This window comes from Balaenoptera acutorostrata, chromosome 11, assembly GCF_949987535.1.
Source record: "Balaenoptera acutorostrata chromosome 11, mBalAcu1.1, whole genome shotgun sequence".
Taxonomy (NCBI): domain Eukaryota; kingdom Metazoa; phylum Chordata; class Mammalia; order Artiodactyla; family Balaenopteridae; genus Balaenoptera; species Balaenoptera acutorostrata.
In genome coordinates, this window is record NC_080074.1 from 72,311,293 (window position 1) to 72,328,743 (window position 17,451).

General features: G+C 37.7%; 1 protein-coding gene across 10 annotated transcripts in view; it reads right to left on the reverse strand.

Moving 5' to 3' along the window:
- PPHLN1 (periphilin 1) overlaps positions 1–17,451 on the reverse strand; it is a 148,415-nt gene that overhangs the window by 75,041 nt on the left and 55,923 nt on the right. For 8 of the 10 annotated variants that reach the window (XM_057555840.1, XM_007168326.2, XM_007168324.2 and 5 more), the window contains 3 exons: positions 15,703–15,914; positions 6,821–6,877; positions 4,246–4,325 (listed from right to left, as the gene is read on the reverse strand). In XM_057555840.1, the coding sequence (XP_057411823.1) occupies positions 4,246–4,325; positions 6,821–6,877; positions 15,703–15,914 (349 nt within the window). The remainder of the gene's footprint in view (positions 1–4,245; positions 4,326–6,820; positions 6,878–15,702; positions 15,915–17,451) is intronic. The other 2 variants (XM_057555839.1, XM_057555836.1) reach the window with 1 other exon arrangement.

Below are 17,451 nucleotides of genomic sequence, written 5' to 3' on the forward strand. Positions count from 1 at the left end.
GTCCATCCATGTTGTCACAAATGGTAAGATGTTCACCTTTTTCATGGTCAAATAATATTCCATTGTGTATGTATACAATATTTTCTTTATCCATTTATTCATTGAGGGCAGGTTAGGTTGTTTCCACATCTTGGCCATAGTGAATAATGCTGCAATGAACACAGAAATGCAGGGGAGTTCCCTGGTGGCCTAGTGGTTAGGATTCCAGGCTTTCACTGCCGTGGGCCAGGCTCAATACCTGGTCAGGCAACTGCGATCCCGCAAGCTGGGCAGCACAGCCAAAAAAAAAAAAAAAAGCAGATATCTCCTTGAGATACTGTTTTCATTTCCTTTGATTTCTTCAGTGATCCATTGGTTGTTTAGTAGCATATTGTTTTGCCTCCAATGTGTTTGTGTTTTTTGCAGGTTTTTTCCTCGTAGTTGATTTCTACTCTCATAGCCTTGTGGTCAGAAAAGATGTTTGATATGATTTCAATTTTCTTAAATTTACTAAGGCTTGTTTGGTGGCCTAGCAAGTCATCTATCTTGGAGAAAGTTCCATGTGCACTTGAAAAGAATATGCATTCTGCTGCTTTCTGGATAGAATGCTCTCTCTATATTAATTAAGTCCATTTGGTCTAATGTGTTATTTAAGGCCTATGTCTCCTTACTGATTTTCTGTCTAGATGATCTGGCCACTGATGTAAGTGGGGTGTTAATGTTTACAGACAAGCAAAAGCTTGTCACTTAGTTCTTCTTCTGGGGTTATATCTTGTTCCTTTCTAGAACATATTCCTCTGCTGCCTCATTTTGTCTAAGTTGCTCTTTGTATTTTTATGTATGTGGTAGGTAGGTTATGCTTCTCCACCTTGGAGAAGTAGCCTTCTGTAGGAGACGTCCGTTGTGTCCTAGCAGTACACTCCCCCCTCCGCCATCACCTAAGCTATATGCTCTAGGCGTTCCCCCTAAAAGGGCTGTGTGGGTCCTTCTGTTATGGTGGGCTAACTATGTGGGTAGTCTGGTAGGCTTGGTTGGCCCCTAGTCCAGTTGGCTGCCCCCAAGTCCAGCTGGTTGCCAGGCCCTGCCTTGTGGAGATGCTGCTGGCTACTGTTTAGTTGGGCCTGGTCACAAGGTGGCTGGTTGCAGAACCCTAGGGGGCCCCAGAGCTAGTGCTGGCTCACTGGTGGGAAGTCAGGGTCTCAAAGACTCTAAAGCTGCTGCCCACACACTGGCAGGTGAAGCCAGATCTGGGGTTAGGGCCAGACTATTGGCAAGCAGAACTGCTTCCTGGAGTCTGGCTGCAGGGCCAGGGATCCCAGAGCTCATTTCAGATTGCTGGAGTAGGGGGGAGGCCAGTTCCTGAAACAGTTGGGTATGGGGTCTGGGGTGTCCCGAAGGTTGTGCTGGCCTGCTAGTGGTCAGGGCCAGGGCACAGCTGGTCCCAGGGCAGGGTCTGGCTTGCTTCTGCTGTCTGCCCCCTAGTGGGTGAGGCTGGTCTAGAGGCTAGTGCAGGCTTCCTGGCAGGAAGGGCTGGTGCCTGTCCACTGGTGGTTAGAGCTGGGTCTTGGCCCTTTGGTGGGTAGGGCTGTGTCTAGGGGTGTGTCTAGAGGTCAGGAAGTCTTTAGGCAGGCTGTCTGTTGATGGATGGGGCTGTGTCCCCGCCCAGTTAGTTGTTTGACCTGAGGCACCCCAGCACTGACCCCTACAGGCTGCTGAGTGGGGCCAGGTCTTGGTGCTAATGAGCCAAGATGACAGCAGCCAGCAACAGTGTTCATGTGTCTGAGCGTTCCCTAGTATGTCTGCCACCAATGTCCATGTCTCCAGGGTGAGCCGCAGCTGCTCCCTGCCTCTCCAGAAGACTCTCCAAGACCAGTAGGTGGGTCTTGTCCAGGCTCCTATCAAATTACTGCTTTTGCCCTGGGTCCCACTACACATGGGATTTTGTGTGTGCCCTTTAAGAGTGAAGTCCCTATTTCCCCCACTCTGTGGGGCTCCTGCAATTAAGCCCTGCTGGGCTTCAAAGCCAAATGCTCTGGGGGCTTGTCTTCCTGGTGCCAGAACTCCAGGCTGCGGAGCCTGACATGGGGCTCAGAACCCTCACTCCTGTGGAAGAACTTCTGCAATATAATTATCCTCTAATTTGTGGGCTGCCCACCTGGGGGGTATGGGATATGATTATACTGCGAGTCCATCCCTCCTACCTGTCTCGTTGTGGTTCCTTCTTTACGTCTTTAGTTGTAGAAGATCTTTTCTGGTAGGTCCCACTCTTTTTCACTGATGGGTGATCTGCAGGAAACTGTGATTTTGGTGTGCTCCTGAGAGGAGGTGAGCTCAGGGTCTTTCTACCTTGCCATCTTGGCTGCTCTCCTTATGAGAGCAGTATGAGCAGTGGTCATACATGCATACTGAAGCATCATGGCAGATGGACACCGAACTCCCAGTGTTGACACGTGGGCTGAGTTTTGTGGCCAATAGGAGGCAGTTTATGATAAAAGATGCTTAGGCAAGGCTAAGTGAAGGGGTGCAGAGCTTCCTTGCACTCTCAGAGCTGCCATGTGTTTACCCTGTTTTCAATTCTTTTGCATATATAACTAGAAGTGGCTTGCTGGATGATATGATAGTTCTAATTTTTTTTTTTTTTGAGGAATCCCCATACTGTTTTCCAATTTACATTCCCACCAAGAGCACACAAGGATTCCCTTTTCTCCATATCCTCTCCAACATTTGTTATTTGTACACTTTTTGATGACAGTCATTCTGACTGGTGTGAGGTGATATCTCATTGTGGTTTTGATTTGCATTTCCCTAATAATCAGCAATGTTGAGCATCTTTTCATATGCCTGCTAGCCATCTGTATGTCTTGTTTGGAAAAATGCCTATTCAGGTCTTCTGCCTGTTCTTTGATATTGAGTTGTATGAACTATTTATATATTTTGGATATTAATCCCTTGTTGGTCATATCATTTGCAAATATTTTCTCCCATTTTGTAGGTTGTCTTTTTATTTTATCAATGGTTTCCTTTGTTTTGCAAAAGCTTTTAAGTTTAATTAGCTCCCATTTGTTTATTTTTGCTTTTATTTCTTTTTAGGGTTTTCTACATATAAAATCATGTTATCCACAAATAGTAACAGTTTTACTTCTTCCTTTCCAGTTTGGGTGCTTTTTATTTCTTTTTCTTGCCTAATTGCTCTGGCTAGGACTTCCAATACTATGTTGAATAAAACTGGTGAGAGTGGGCATCCTTGTCTTGCTCCTGATCTTAGAGGAAATGCTTTCAGCTTTTTGCCATTGAGAATGACGTTGGCTGTCAGCTTGACATATATAGCCTTTATTTTGTTGAGGCATGTTCCCTCTATGCCCCCTTTGTTGAGTTTTTATCATAAATGGATGTTAAATTTTCTCAAATGCTTTTTCTGCATCTACTAAGATGATCATATGATTTTTATCCTTTATTTTATTAATGTGGTGTATCACACTGATTGATCTGCAGATACTGAACCATGCTAGCATGCCTGGAATAAATCCCACTTGATCATGGTATACGATCCATTTAATGTGCTGATGAATTTGTTTTGCTAACATTTGGCTGAGGATTTTTGCATCTATCTTCATCAGAGATATTGGCCTGTAGTTTTCTTTTCTTGTAATGTCCCTGTCTGGTTTTGGTATCAGGATAATTCTAGGCTCATAAAACGAGTCTGGAAGTGTTCAATCCTCTTCTATTTTTTGGAAGAGTTTGAGAAGTACAGGTATTCTTAAATGTTTGGGAGAATTCATCAGTGAAATAATTTGAGAAAATTATTTAACTTCTGAGCCTGTTATATAAAATGGAAATATACACTTACCTACATCATAGAATTTTTATATGAATTAATAACAGAAGAAAATACATAATATAGTATATAGAATCAAGTAATTATACAATAAATATTAGGTCTCTGCCTATTACCCCACTTCCAAAATAAAAGCACAGTCTCCCAAATATGCCTCATCTGGATATTCATTCCCACTCGGCTATGGTCAAGATGAGAAGGGGCTCAGTAAATACTAATTTTAGCATAACCTGTGGAAATAATTCTATGAGAAAACTGCTCATTTACTCTGGGGGCAACTTTTAAGTTATGGTTACTTAAAACTCAAGCTTTCAATGCAGCAAATTACCCCCATTAGGTGTGACAGTAAAGAATAAAAGCATCTGTACTATACAATCCATCTCATTTACTTTGTGTTTCCTCTTTGAATTGATTTTAGAAATACAACAAACCTTTGATGAAGGAACTGCTGAAGAACTTGAGGGTGAAGTGTCTCTTGATGTTTTCAAAGACTGAACAGGTCTTTCTTTACCTATGTAAGAAAATATAAAATGCAATTTTCTAGCTTATTTGTTTTCAACTAGAGTGATTTTGTAAATGAATAAATAAGGGGTGGAGGTCATACACTTATTTTAATAGTGAAATCTTTATTACATTATTAAATTAAATCTGTTAATATCTAAATCCTCCTATCTTAGAGGCTGGGCACCATCAAAAATTTCAAATAACCTAGAACCAAAGGACAGCATATATGGCAATCTAGGCCATATCAATGCCAGTTAGCAAACACGGAACCACAGAGAAGACCTCAGGAAAGGCAAAAAACATTTTAAAATCATAAATGCTTCCTCCTCCAAGTTCCGAAAAGTTAACTTTTAATACATCACACTAAAAATCCAATGGAGGTTATTATATAGATACTACCAAAGAAAATTAGCTAATTATTAGCTAATTAAGCTATAGCTCAAAGAGAAAGGTATGTAGAAAACTTAGCAGGTATTCATGAAATGTTTTAAAAAAATTAAAACTAGAAAACTATAATAGAGCACTCACTAATCCAGTACCTGATATGAATGAGTACCTAAATATTTGTTAAATGGTGAAAAATAAATTTGTATGCGATAAAGTCACTAACCTTTATCTTTGGTCACTTCAGACACTCACATAGTGCTCTATGTGTACTATTGTTTTTATGGAAATATAAGCCAGAAAATAAATTTAAATATTATTTTAGTCGGTTCAACGAAAACAAGAAAAATGGGTTTAGTTAAATATAATCTTAAAAATAACAGTGAGCTGTTGCTAATAGAAAAACGTTTCATTAAATTATCTATATGTCAACTGTAACAGATATCCTCTGCTTTCAAGTGCTAGGAAAACTTTAATTACAGAGAAGAGGAAAAAGCAGCACCAAGTTTGGAGTGACACAGCAACTGGTCAAGACTGGATAGTGGGTTAAGGCCAGGAAAGCAGTCAAGAGCAAAAGCGGAGACAAAACGACCTTGAAACTGAGGCAAAGCCAGCTTCAGTCAAAAAGCCTCTTAAGCTCTTCCTGCTATGGTCAAGACAGCGAAGTAAGGGCTTGGAGGTCAAGGGCTTCCAACCACCTGGCAACGTAGTGAATAACATCTCTTTCCAATGTCCTGCAGAGCCGGAAAGGCTTTCTCAAGACGCCCCCCACAGCTCCCCGCACCCACAACACGTGGCAATGTGTGAAGATATTTCTGATTGTCACAGTGGGTGAGTGCCACTGGCACATAGTAAGCAGAGGTTAGGGATGCTGCTAAACATGCTACAAATGCACAGGGCAGCACCCACAACAAAGAATTATCCAGCCTCAAATGTCAGTAGTGCTGAGGTTGAAAACTCCTGCTCTAGGCACAGTATTCCAACTGTGAAGCTCCAATAGTCTTAAAAAAGACCTAACTCTAGAATCTTTTAACTTGTGGTACCATTAAGAGACTTTCACACTAAGCAAGTTTAAAAGTTCTTACAGACCTTAAAAATCAAAAGCAAAATGATACCATCACTACATCCCCAAATGGCTAAGAACATGGTTTATTTAGTCATTCCCTACTGTATTTCCATTGCACATGGCAAATTCCATATCATAATGTGACAGTGTCAGTCTATCCCACTGCACCAAAAGCCCCTAGAGGAACAAGTATCATAGCTCATTTTTTTCCAAATACCCAAGGCCTACCTAGTTGAGTCCTTTAAGAAAAGAGTAGGCACTCACAAACTGGTGAAAAGATGAATTCTTTTTCTACCCTTAGGATTCAATGACCTCCCCAGTCTATTCCGATTAAGTATTTCCTTGAGAGATGAAGAACTGGACCAATCAGCACAGCACACTATGTTAATTAAAGACATAATTATAGGCTCAATTCTGGCACACAGCAGCTAAACATAGCAAAAAACTTTCACAAGCAGCTGTTAATCTCTTATTTAGCACCTCTTTTACAAACAAAACATCAGCACTACAGGTATGCCAAGTATGGTATCCAAGTGTAGTCTTAGGATCTTTCATGATTTTAGCTGCATAAGACTAATTTAAGCAGATTTCAACCAATCTCAGTGTGCAGAAGCAAAGGAACATTGAAGGAGAGGGCAGTGGTTTATCAAATATCAACATATATTCATATATACCGGTGGCATGAAGGGCAGGGACAGGCAAGAAGCAAAGGATAAAGAAAAAGGATGATACAGATGGCAGCAGAAAGAGCACAAAAACGGTAAATAGAAATATCCTGATCCTACTGATGTTGGCTCCTTTCTGCCAGTGACTTGCCTACTCTACAGATCTCAACCTCCTATGAGGTGGCAGTTGCTGACTGGGAGTGTCTAGCCCAGACAACAAACCCACATGTCTCCCCAAATCCTACTACCTGAGTCTGCTATTGTTCAACTCTGGTTCCAACAGCAGACTAATGGAGCAGTTATACACTTTTCCCATTTCTATAACCTCTATCAATTATAGCCCCCCACCCTTCACGATCCCAAATCACAATCTAGCTCAAAACTCACCTCTTTCTGGCTTTCCTTCATTCTGCCGTTTGTAGGAGGCACCAGCACGCACGGACTCTAGGGAAAGGTGGGCAGGGAGGAATTAACACCAGCACCTCTGTGCCCAGGAGGAACAACAGAAGAACCCAGAAGCAGGAGTAATGAGAACAGGAACTTCTGAGCATTTGCCAGTGACCCTAACCGCCTTCCTACCCTGCTTTCAAGTTGGGTTGCCTGAGCAAACACCAATGAAGAGAAATAAATAACAGAATAGGAGAAAAACTCTGTTTAAGATTGCGTCCAACAACAATGATGTATGAAGATGAGGCTAACCAAGGACAGCATGAGCAGAAAGAAATGAGAAAAGGATCCTATGATAAGACACCAAAAGTTAAAGACGGGGATCACACGTCTTACTTATCACTATAAGCATCTAATCTAATCTCCTCCATAAAGTCAATATTCAAAGGATTAAAGAATGACACCAAAAAATCAAGAGTGAAAGATGAATCACCACTAGAAATCAAAAAGGACACCTGGGAAAGTTTTCATGGTATATCATATCAGTTCCCTGAGCATAGGACGGCTACCGGCAAGCAGTCATTCTGACGTGTTCTCAACAGGTAGCCTATTACTAAATCTTGCTAATTCTTTTTATACGAACTCTCTCACATATGGATTTTCCTTATAAACAAATCCACAGCTACATGATCTCCTAATTATCCCATACTTAGAATCTTGTAAATATTTTGTTAGTTTCCTTACCTGCAAACTCTTAATGATGCAGATGGAATCGGCTTTCTAAATAGCCTAAATAAACTAGAAGGGGCTCTCAGCTATATTTCCAATAAGTTTTCTTATCATTTATTTCAAATTATTCTACTATAGATCCCAAATTGCCAATTTTATCTTTTTTTCTGAGAAAATAATACATTTTCTGAATCACTTTGGCACTGTCAGCACCTTGCATTAAAAAAAAAATTCAAGAAATATCACACAAATATTGCCATCCTACTCTTGCAAGAACGTTGAAGACGCAGTATCCTTATCTAATTGTTCACTGATGTCATCAGAAAGTTTTGTTCCTCCTGAGCAGCTGATGTGTTTTTATCTAAGTTTCACTATGAACACTATTTATTGCTCATTTCCTCTTTGTTTTAGGCAAATCCTTAGTTCACTTATAGTAATTGTTGAAATCCTTACCATAGGCAACTATTTCATAAACTACTAACTTTATTCTTTTATTTTCATACCCTTATTTCCCTTTTATATAAAATTCTTCACCCGTTTACTTAATCCTGTTTTAATAAGTGTTTATTTTTGTTAACCTGCCTCAAATTCTTTGTAGATCAAGAGATCAGGACAATGATATTTTTTTATAGGAGTGTCTGGGGCTTGGGCCTGGCTCACACTAGCTGTTGAGAATGAACTGTCTGTATCTCTTCCAAACTCTTAAGTTCAGTGACTCCACACCGGTAGCCTGAAATCAGCCATGGTAAAAGTATTCACTCCACGAATATTGGCAAACGTCACAATCAGGTGTTTTTCCCCTGAAGAGTCAGTTTACTAACACACCACTGGTGCTGTGTTGATTGATTTTGATTCCAAATTTCAGAAACACTGTAGGAATTACTGCATTTAACTACAGATTCCCATCCATGCTACCTTCAACAGACCTGGGCTACTTAACAATATCCTAACAGACAGTAAAACCACCCAGCTGAATCCAGCTCAGACTGCAAAATCATAAACAAGTGGTTGTTTTAGTCCACTAAATTTTAGAGTATTTTTTTTTAACACAAGAGGTAATAGAAACAACCCACTGTGCTTAAACTCTTTATCCCAGAGTTTCCAATGATCTGCTTACATTAAAACTGAAGGTCTTTCTTCTTGTCCTCTACTACTGCAGCTTAATGATTCATATACAAGTTCTTCTTAATATTTTACCATTTGCTTTTCATGCCTTTGTACGTTTCTGTTTGTCATCCTACATCTTCCTACCTTTCTCTTTTTTCTTTGTTGGTTATTGTTCCTTAAATATGAATGTTCCTCCTATCCTCAATCCTTTTTGTTTTGTTATTCTTCCGTGGCTCCAACCAATATTATGAAGACAAATGTCTCTCAAATCCACTTCTTTCACTCACACTTCTATATTTCTAATTGACAGAATGCTATTCCTTGGCTACTTAGCCATTACCTCAAATTCATCTCACATGTGATCTTAGTAAGCAGAAACTAACTCCTACTTGAGAGCAGGGCAAAAGGGCTCAACACATTCCTGCCTTTGCTGTGATTTGCTAAAGAAAATGAGTTCTAAAGTAGGATGAAGGAAAGAAACCAGGAAAGAAAAATTCTCAAGTTGGCAATATGGAAATCAAAATCCAAGTCAATGTATTGGTGAGTGAAAGAATAAATGGTGAGGAAGACAATGAACAAGAATTTCAAATACTGGTTCCATAGACTAGATATAAAGTTCTTCCCACGCAGGTGAAATGAAAGCCAGAGAAGCAGCTTAATGTTACAATAAACATTTAAAAGTTCTGTAAGAATTTAACAATATTTGCTGTCTCTTTGAATATAATAGCTGTAAATCTGATACGATCTTTCAGAAATATACTTTCTTGCTGATGTGTTCTGATGAAAGCAGCAATGAACTTAACCAGACTCACCCAATCCTATCAAGTATTATTAATTATTGATAACCCATATAGGAGCAAAATACACTGCTAGGAAAAAAAATTAAAACCATCCCTAGAGGGACTTCCCTGGAGGTCCAGTGGTTAAGATTTCGCCTTCCAATGCAGGGGGTGCAGGTTTGATCCCTGGTTGGGGAGCTAAGTTCCCACATGCCTCGTGGCCAAAAAACCAAAAAACATAAAACAGAAGCAATATTGTAACAAATTCAGTAAAGACTTTTAAAAAATGGTCCACATCAAAAAAAAAATCACTGGAGATAATAAAATTAGGGGCTACATCTTGCAAACTATTAAATTCTTGGTACAGTGCCTGATGTATAAGAGAAAACCAGATACTTCTGAATGTCTTATCAATAAACAAATAAACTTAACAGCGCAGGTAGTAGATTCATCTCTCCTTTGATAGCTGAAGCATTAAAGGGGAAATTAAGATATGAACAAATGAAGATGTGGTGGCTATAAAGATGCTGAGGAAATGATTCATTTTTCTGGATCATGGATGAAGACATGCAAATTTGGGGCTCTTGGTTAGGAAGAACATGATTTCTCAGAGATCTACTGGTTTATTCAAGATGGTATGAAACAGGGAATTCTCTGGAGGTCCAGTGGTTAGGACTCCACACTTCTGTTGCAGGGGGCACAGGTTCATCCAGACACAGGGGTAGAAAAAGCTCTCTCTGTATCACCTCTGCTTCCCACAAATAACAAACTTTTGGAGGTAAGAGATCCAACAAGTTGAAATAAAGGCATATTAACTATGAATACATGGAAGTGCATTTCTGAAGAGAACTTTCCTTTAATACATCAGTTACAACCACATGGGCTCACTTTTTAAAGTATAAGTAAAATATTACATCATCTGTACATATTATGAACATGTGCAACAGGGATGCTATAAATGCCTACACATAGGAAAATGCCATTAATTGATTACTGTTTCAGAACCTCCATCACTCAGGTGCCAGAAAAGCTAAAGCTGTACTCCTGGGATTCACCCAGAAAACTCACAGCCAAAGCTCTTTGTGATATAATAAATAGACTCTCACACACAAGAATACATTATACAATCTAATTCAATAGCACACTTACAGCCTGGATCAGTTAACAGCCCACGATTAAATTCCTCATGAAACAACTCATCCCAATAACCCTTCTCCACTTTCCTCCTTCCACCAACTTCTGCCCACTCTTCAGATATCCCCTAAAATGCCTAATCCCATGTAATGATTTGTCTCCTTCTCTAACCCATAAACTCAGAGGGCAAAGACTAGATCTGTCTTGCTTGGCAAACCATTTATATGAAATATATTTTTGTTGAATGATTTTATGAGTACTGAACATAAATACAATGACTTTCAAACCAAGAAACACTATAAAATTTAGCTGCTAAGAAAATAGGTTCTTACTGCGTAATAAACATGATCTGATGGTAAAGCCTTATTTCCATATTCCCATTATCACTTACACCCGCACAGAAAAGCCTTCTTTCTAAAGGCAGAATTAAATCTCTAAATTTTATTGGAATTTCAGCTATGATCCAAAAATTCATGTGGACTTCCAAATTCATTCACAGCCAACAGGTATTAAGACGTGTGTCTTTTCCCATTATACTTAAGTTCAATAATAGAGTCTATCTTCCAAATACACTCTTCTCAAAATAGTATTTTTAATTCTTGTACATTTTCAGTTATTGTAGAAGATATGCTTTCGAAAAGGATTAAACACTGATGAATAAGTCTTTCTTAAAAATATCTTTCATTCTTAACAATGGCTGCTGATATTGAGAAAATAAGGGGAGGCTGGGCCCAAAGTCAGAGCTATAGAAAATCAGATACAGACCAACAAAAACAATAAACTTACAAATCTTCCATAGTAATGACATTTAAAAAATTCAACCAAAATGTCACACAACCTAATTTATATATGAGCATCACTGGTAAATGTGACATTAATCTGTAGCAAATGTTTAGAATGAATTAACAAAGAGTTTGTAAATACTTAACATAATCATCCCTAGGAGCCACACCAGATTTACAAAACAAAGCAAGGCAATCTTTATGTCATTGTTTCCGTAGTGGAAATGCTTTGTAATCCTCAAGTGGAAAAGAAAACAAGATGGGGAATCACAACTGGTTGAATAACAGCAAACAATGCAGATAAATGGCTGTGGTCCACAGAGGGAGGTGCCTAGAGGTTTCTATATTGGGCCTTATGCTACTCAACATAATTTTTTTTTTAACATCTTTTTTTTTTTTAACATCTTTATTGGAGTATAATTGCTTTACAATGATGTGTTAGTTTCTGCTTTATAACACAACATAATTATTAATGATTAATACAAAACACATAAAGCATACTTCATTTGTAGATAAAACAAAGCTGTTTTTATCTGCTGCTAAATACATAGGATCACTAAAGAGATTTTAAGACCTTTATGGAAGAGAATTATAAGCCAAAGTTAACTACATGAAATATATCATTCCAAGATTTTTTTTTTAATGCATTAACTACAAACAAATAATTGCAGCTGAAAAAAGTACAGGCTGCAGGGCTTTTTGTTTCATAGTAATATATGTGAAAATGGCCTAGGTTTCAGTTGTCTGCAGTTTCAGAAAGGACCAGTAATACAATATGGTTGACAAAATAAAAGTTCACTTCTGGCATCATGACTTAAAAGGAATAGAAAGAAAATTAGGAAAGCAAAAGGTCTGAAAACCATGTCAAATGAAAGGAACAGCTGAAGGAACTAAATATATTTAAACCTGGAAAAAAAAAATCAAAAAGATTATGATGGTACTTTTCAAATACACAAACGGTTCCAACAAAAACAGAAATATCTTTACAGCTCTAAGATAAATAACTAGTATTAAGTAGACATTATAGGAAAAGATTTTAATTGTTTTTTAAAATGAGCTATACAAAAATGGAAAGACTGTACTGTGATACAGTAAACATCACAGGAAGTACTTTAACAAAAAGTCTCCCATACCCATATGGGAGACTAAACATAGTGATCATTATTAATGCTATTATCCTAAACAAAAGGTAAACAGCAAAAGTATAAGATAGGAAAACAATGAGATTCATTTGAGAGAAGGTAGGGAAAAAGGAAATAAATAAATAAGAGATAGTTGACAAATGGGGAGATGTTTTGTTAGATTAATTAGAATAAAATAAACTTCAAGTAAAAATACACAAGGTATACATAACAAAACAATTTTAACTATAACAGTATCATAATAATCTGTTAATAAACAGATTAAGAAGGACAACCTACACTGTTAGCATGTAAATATGAACAACAATAAGGAATGAAAAATAGTATCATAGTCACCGTTATGACCAGGTTAGTCCACTTAAGTTATAGGCAGAAAATTCTTAAACGTGAAACACAAGGTGTAAACAGTTTGATTTAGGAAGATAATTAGTCTATGTCAGTACAAAGTTCCATAAGATTTAACCCAAAAGGCTAAGTAGAAAAAATTTAATTAAATAACATGTGTGGACATGTGTGCACACGTGTGTATGTGTGTAAGCACAAAATGGGAACTAAGCAGCTGAGATGAAAAAGTAATAATCATTCTGTGGCTTATAATTAAGCACAGATACATTAAATGCACAGAACAATTGTGAAGAATTAGTCCTAAAATAATTACCATGGACAAACTACTAGTGATTATTAAAATAAATAAAATTACTCTGAAAAGTATGAACAAGAAGCAAAAAATTAAAAGTTAAAGAATTAACAAAATGAGGGCATAAGGAATAAGAAAATTATTTTTTACCTGTTACAGAAACATTTAAAAATCTTTGTCAAGATTTCAATTTACATTGGAAAACTAAATTAACCCATCACTGTTAATTAGCCCAGTTTAAGTGACTGATAATTGAAGGATGATATTTCTCAGTCCTTTTTTGAAGAAAAGCAAGGTGCCATCAACATTTGTGAGATTTAGATTTAAAGCAAAAACCATTATCACAGATATGTAAAATAACAATTACTTTTTCCTTTTATTGTTTAAAGCAAGACTTTTACTGTTAACTTTTTGGAAGATGATCTCATATAACTATTCTAAAAACTATTTAATGAAAGGAGTACAGAAAAACATTTCAACAGTTCAGCCCAAACAGCTAAGGAATCAACCAAAGTAACCCGTAAAGAGAGTTTTCCCAGAACAAACTTTTTTTCTTGATTAAAGAACTTTACTTTCAAAGCTAAATGACTTAAGAAAATAAACATAAAGGCATTAACAAAGTCATACACTCTATTTCATTCAATTCACACCAGATTTTAGTCTCCCAACTTTCTCTGTTATCTTTCCATCACTGCAAGATATTAAAGGTATTAGACCTCAGAGGATGGGGAAAGCATATCGCAGACACTAAGACAGGAGCATCACTGTGTGACTCTACATTTCATCTTGAGATTTGAGAGTTTTGGCCACTGACTACCAGGCCAAAGGCAGACAGAAGATGCCTCCCTAGGAATCTGTTTTAGAGGAGAAATGTAAAAAATAAGGCTAATTCAACAGTAACTTAAATAACTTAATGGCTTCACTATAAGCTGTAAAGAAGGATCTCAAGCTTCCATTTTACTCATGTTTTGTTAAAAAGGCTTCAAAATCAGTTTCCAAAGACACTTTCTTCCTCTTAACCAAATTATTAATAGATTTGGATTTAAGTCACACACATCTAAAAACATATCGTCGGTCTTAGAAGGTATATCGGGCTAATTTGGGATATTTAGGTCTGTGCATGTGAGCATAAATTAGACTTAGAGGTTATTTATCCACTTGAAGGGTGAGGGGAGAAAAAGGAAGTAAAGCATAGGAGAAAATACCAAACTTTTAACACTGAACTCCACAGTAAAACTTTCAGTTACCTGGAACTATTCCAAGAATATTTTAAGCAGTCAGGCATGTGTAAGTGACTATGTTTGTTTTAAATCCTTCAAATGGCATTCTTACACATATATCCAAAAGTATGTTTTTTGGAAACCCCACTCTACCTAGCTCTGGAAACAGTAGACAAGTGATAAATGTTTGTTAAATACAGGAATCCAGCAACAGCTACAATGGAGACAATCTAATGATCTGAAGTGATCTTCCATCACTCTGAACACGCAGGAGGCAAAGACTGTTGAACTAAAAACCTTATCATTTGAAAAAAACAGTTAAAAGGAAGGAAGTTAAAAAGGAAAGAAAAATTATTGGCTTATAATTCCTTCTACCTAGAAGATACTTCTCCACCTGTAGAAGTCTGAAATAAAAGATAAGCCCAAATGTCATTTCCTCCATGGCATGTTCTTCCATCCCCAGAGTGAGAGTCTCTTACCCTGACCGGCTAATGTCATGTTAACTCATTTACGACATAACGAGCCTTACATCAAAGTTATACTTTACATGTTATATTTACATAATGATAAAATTGCTATTAGTTGGGGAAAAATACACATATATATTCTAGTTCCTTGGTGACAGGGACATCGTTCTAACACAGTGCCCTGGATACAGAAGGCATGAGGAAGTGTTTTGTGAATGAGCTCAACTGCAGGTAGTAGAGTCTAGAATGACAACACAGGAAAGCGTTACCTAGAAAAGTTGCTTCATTTATTTATTCCAACACATACTGAGCAACTGGGCCAGGATGACATGCACTGAATGCCATGCATGTCCAGGCACTCCAAACTTAAAAAAAACAAAAAACAAATTGGAGGTTGGGAAAGAATTAAAAAAAAAAAAAAAAACAAATTGGAGGTTGGGAAAGAATGAACCTAAGGTAGGTTTTAGCTCTAAATTCTATAAGGCTATATACCTTATATTTAGGGGGATCCACTAATATTTTTCATGAAAAATATAAATAGATTTCCTCTAGTGACAGAAGATTAAAGAGGTTGGATCAGCTCAGGAATTAGCAGAAAATACAGGAAGTGTGTGACTTGCCAACATGATTACAACCTCTTCCACGCTGAAGAACTAGAAGTGAAATGTCATATAGACTGCAATTTAAATGGTTTCAAAATGCTTGTGTGTGTCTATGTGTGTGTATGACATTCATTATACTATTCTTTCAACTTTTCTGTAAGTTTGAAATTTTTCAAATAAAGAGTTAAAAATAATAACACATATAAGGCAATCTGACTCAATACGTTCTTATCAGTGGAGGTTGCAAAAAAAAAAAAAAAGGAGAACTCTTAAAAATACATACTTCTATGTTGAGACTGATGGAAAGAGTAAGTTTTGCTTCTTTCTGGGGAGTAACTTCTACTGCTGACACTGGAGCCAGATCTGCTGTGTGGAGAATCCTTTCGGCCTGCAGGTGATTCTCTGAAAAAAGGAGGGTCTCTTTTATGAGGAGACCGGTCTCTCACATAATGGGAAGAGTAGAAACTTTTTCTTCTAAAGCCGTCTCTCATGTCCCTTTGAAGAAAAAATAAAATAAGTTAATTATATCCTATACTCTCTATATACAAGCTCAAATGGCAAAAGCTCTGGTTACAAACCACTGTTTGTGTTGTAATTTATGTCCCCTTTTTCTACCACCACCTAACTTCTGAAATCAGTCAACAAAATGAAACTTTATCAGTGAATTATGTCATTTTTTCAGTTTGGGGTAGAACCAGGTGGTTAAGTGCAAAAGTTACTTTATTTTAAGCAAGCACAAAAATTTTTTAATGTGAAAAAGTCATATAGTCTCTACTTCTGCTTGCTACTAACAACATACCACACAGCTACCATACTCTCAAAGACACCTAGAGAATGCCAAAGATTTCCCCAATGAGACAGTTCATGGTCTACTATCCTCTTCTAAGTACAGTATATACCACTGGTTTTCAACTAGTGTGATTCCCCGCTGCCCTCCATGATAATTTGGCAACATCTACAGACACTTTTGTTGTTACAACTGGAGAGGAGGGAATGCCCCTACTGGTTAGGGGCAGGATGCTCCTAAAATGCTACAATGCCCAGGACAACACCCACACTTATACACAGTAAAAAACTATGCAACCCAAAGTGTTGACAATGCCAAGGTTGAGAAACCCTGGTATATACCTATTAAATCCTTGCTCTCTGAATTTACAACAGATTGTTGCCAATCTCTAAATACCAACTTTTTATATCATCTTTACTTTTATAAATTAAATTTCCTTAGTAAGCAATATCATCAACTCAAAGCAGAAAGTAAGCCCAAGTAATAAAGATTTATAAAGCAAAACTATATAACAGTAAAGCAAATTAAAATTATTAAATACAACTATGAAGACACAAGCCTCGGACTTCCCTGGTGGCACAGTGGTTAAGAATCCGCCTACCAAAGCAGGGGACACAGGTTCAAGCCCTGGTCCAGGAAGACCCCACATGCCGTGGAGCAACTAAGCCCTTGCACCACAACTACTGAGCCCGCGTACCACAACTACTGAAGCCCGCATGCCTAGAGCCTGTGCTCAGCAACAAGAGAAGCCACTGCAATGAGAAGCCCGCATGCCTAGAGCCTGTGCTCAGCAACAAGAGAAGCCACTGCAATGAGAAGCCCGCATGCCTAGAGCCTGTGCTCAGCAACAAGAGAAGCCACTGCAATGAGAAGCCCGCTCACCGCAACAAAGAGTAGCCCCCGCTCGCCACAACTAGAGAAAGCCCGCGCAGCAATGAAGACTCAACGCAGCCAAAAATAAACAATTAATTAATTTTAAAAAAAAGACACAAGCCTCTATTTAAAAGAACACTTGGAGTCAAACAGGTTTTAATTGAAGATTTAGCAAATGTACCTCCATATTAAAATTAGAGACCACTATCTTCAGACAGAAGAATGCTAAAAAGACGAGCCAATTGTATGAAATTTCAACTGCTCAGAAAATAATTTCAGCATATTGACTGGTAGTCCACAATATATAAGTAGGTTGTTGTCATTAACTGATTAATACCCAAACTATATCCTCTTTCCAGATATAATTTTCTC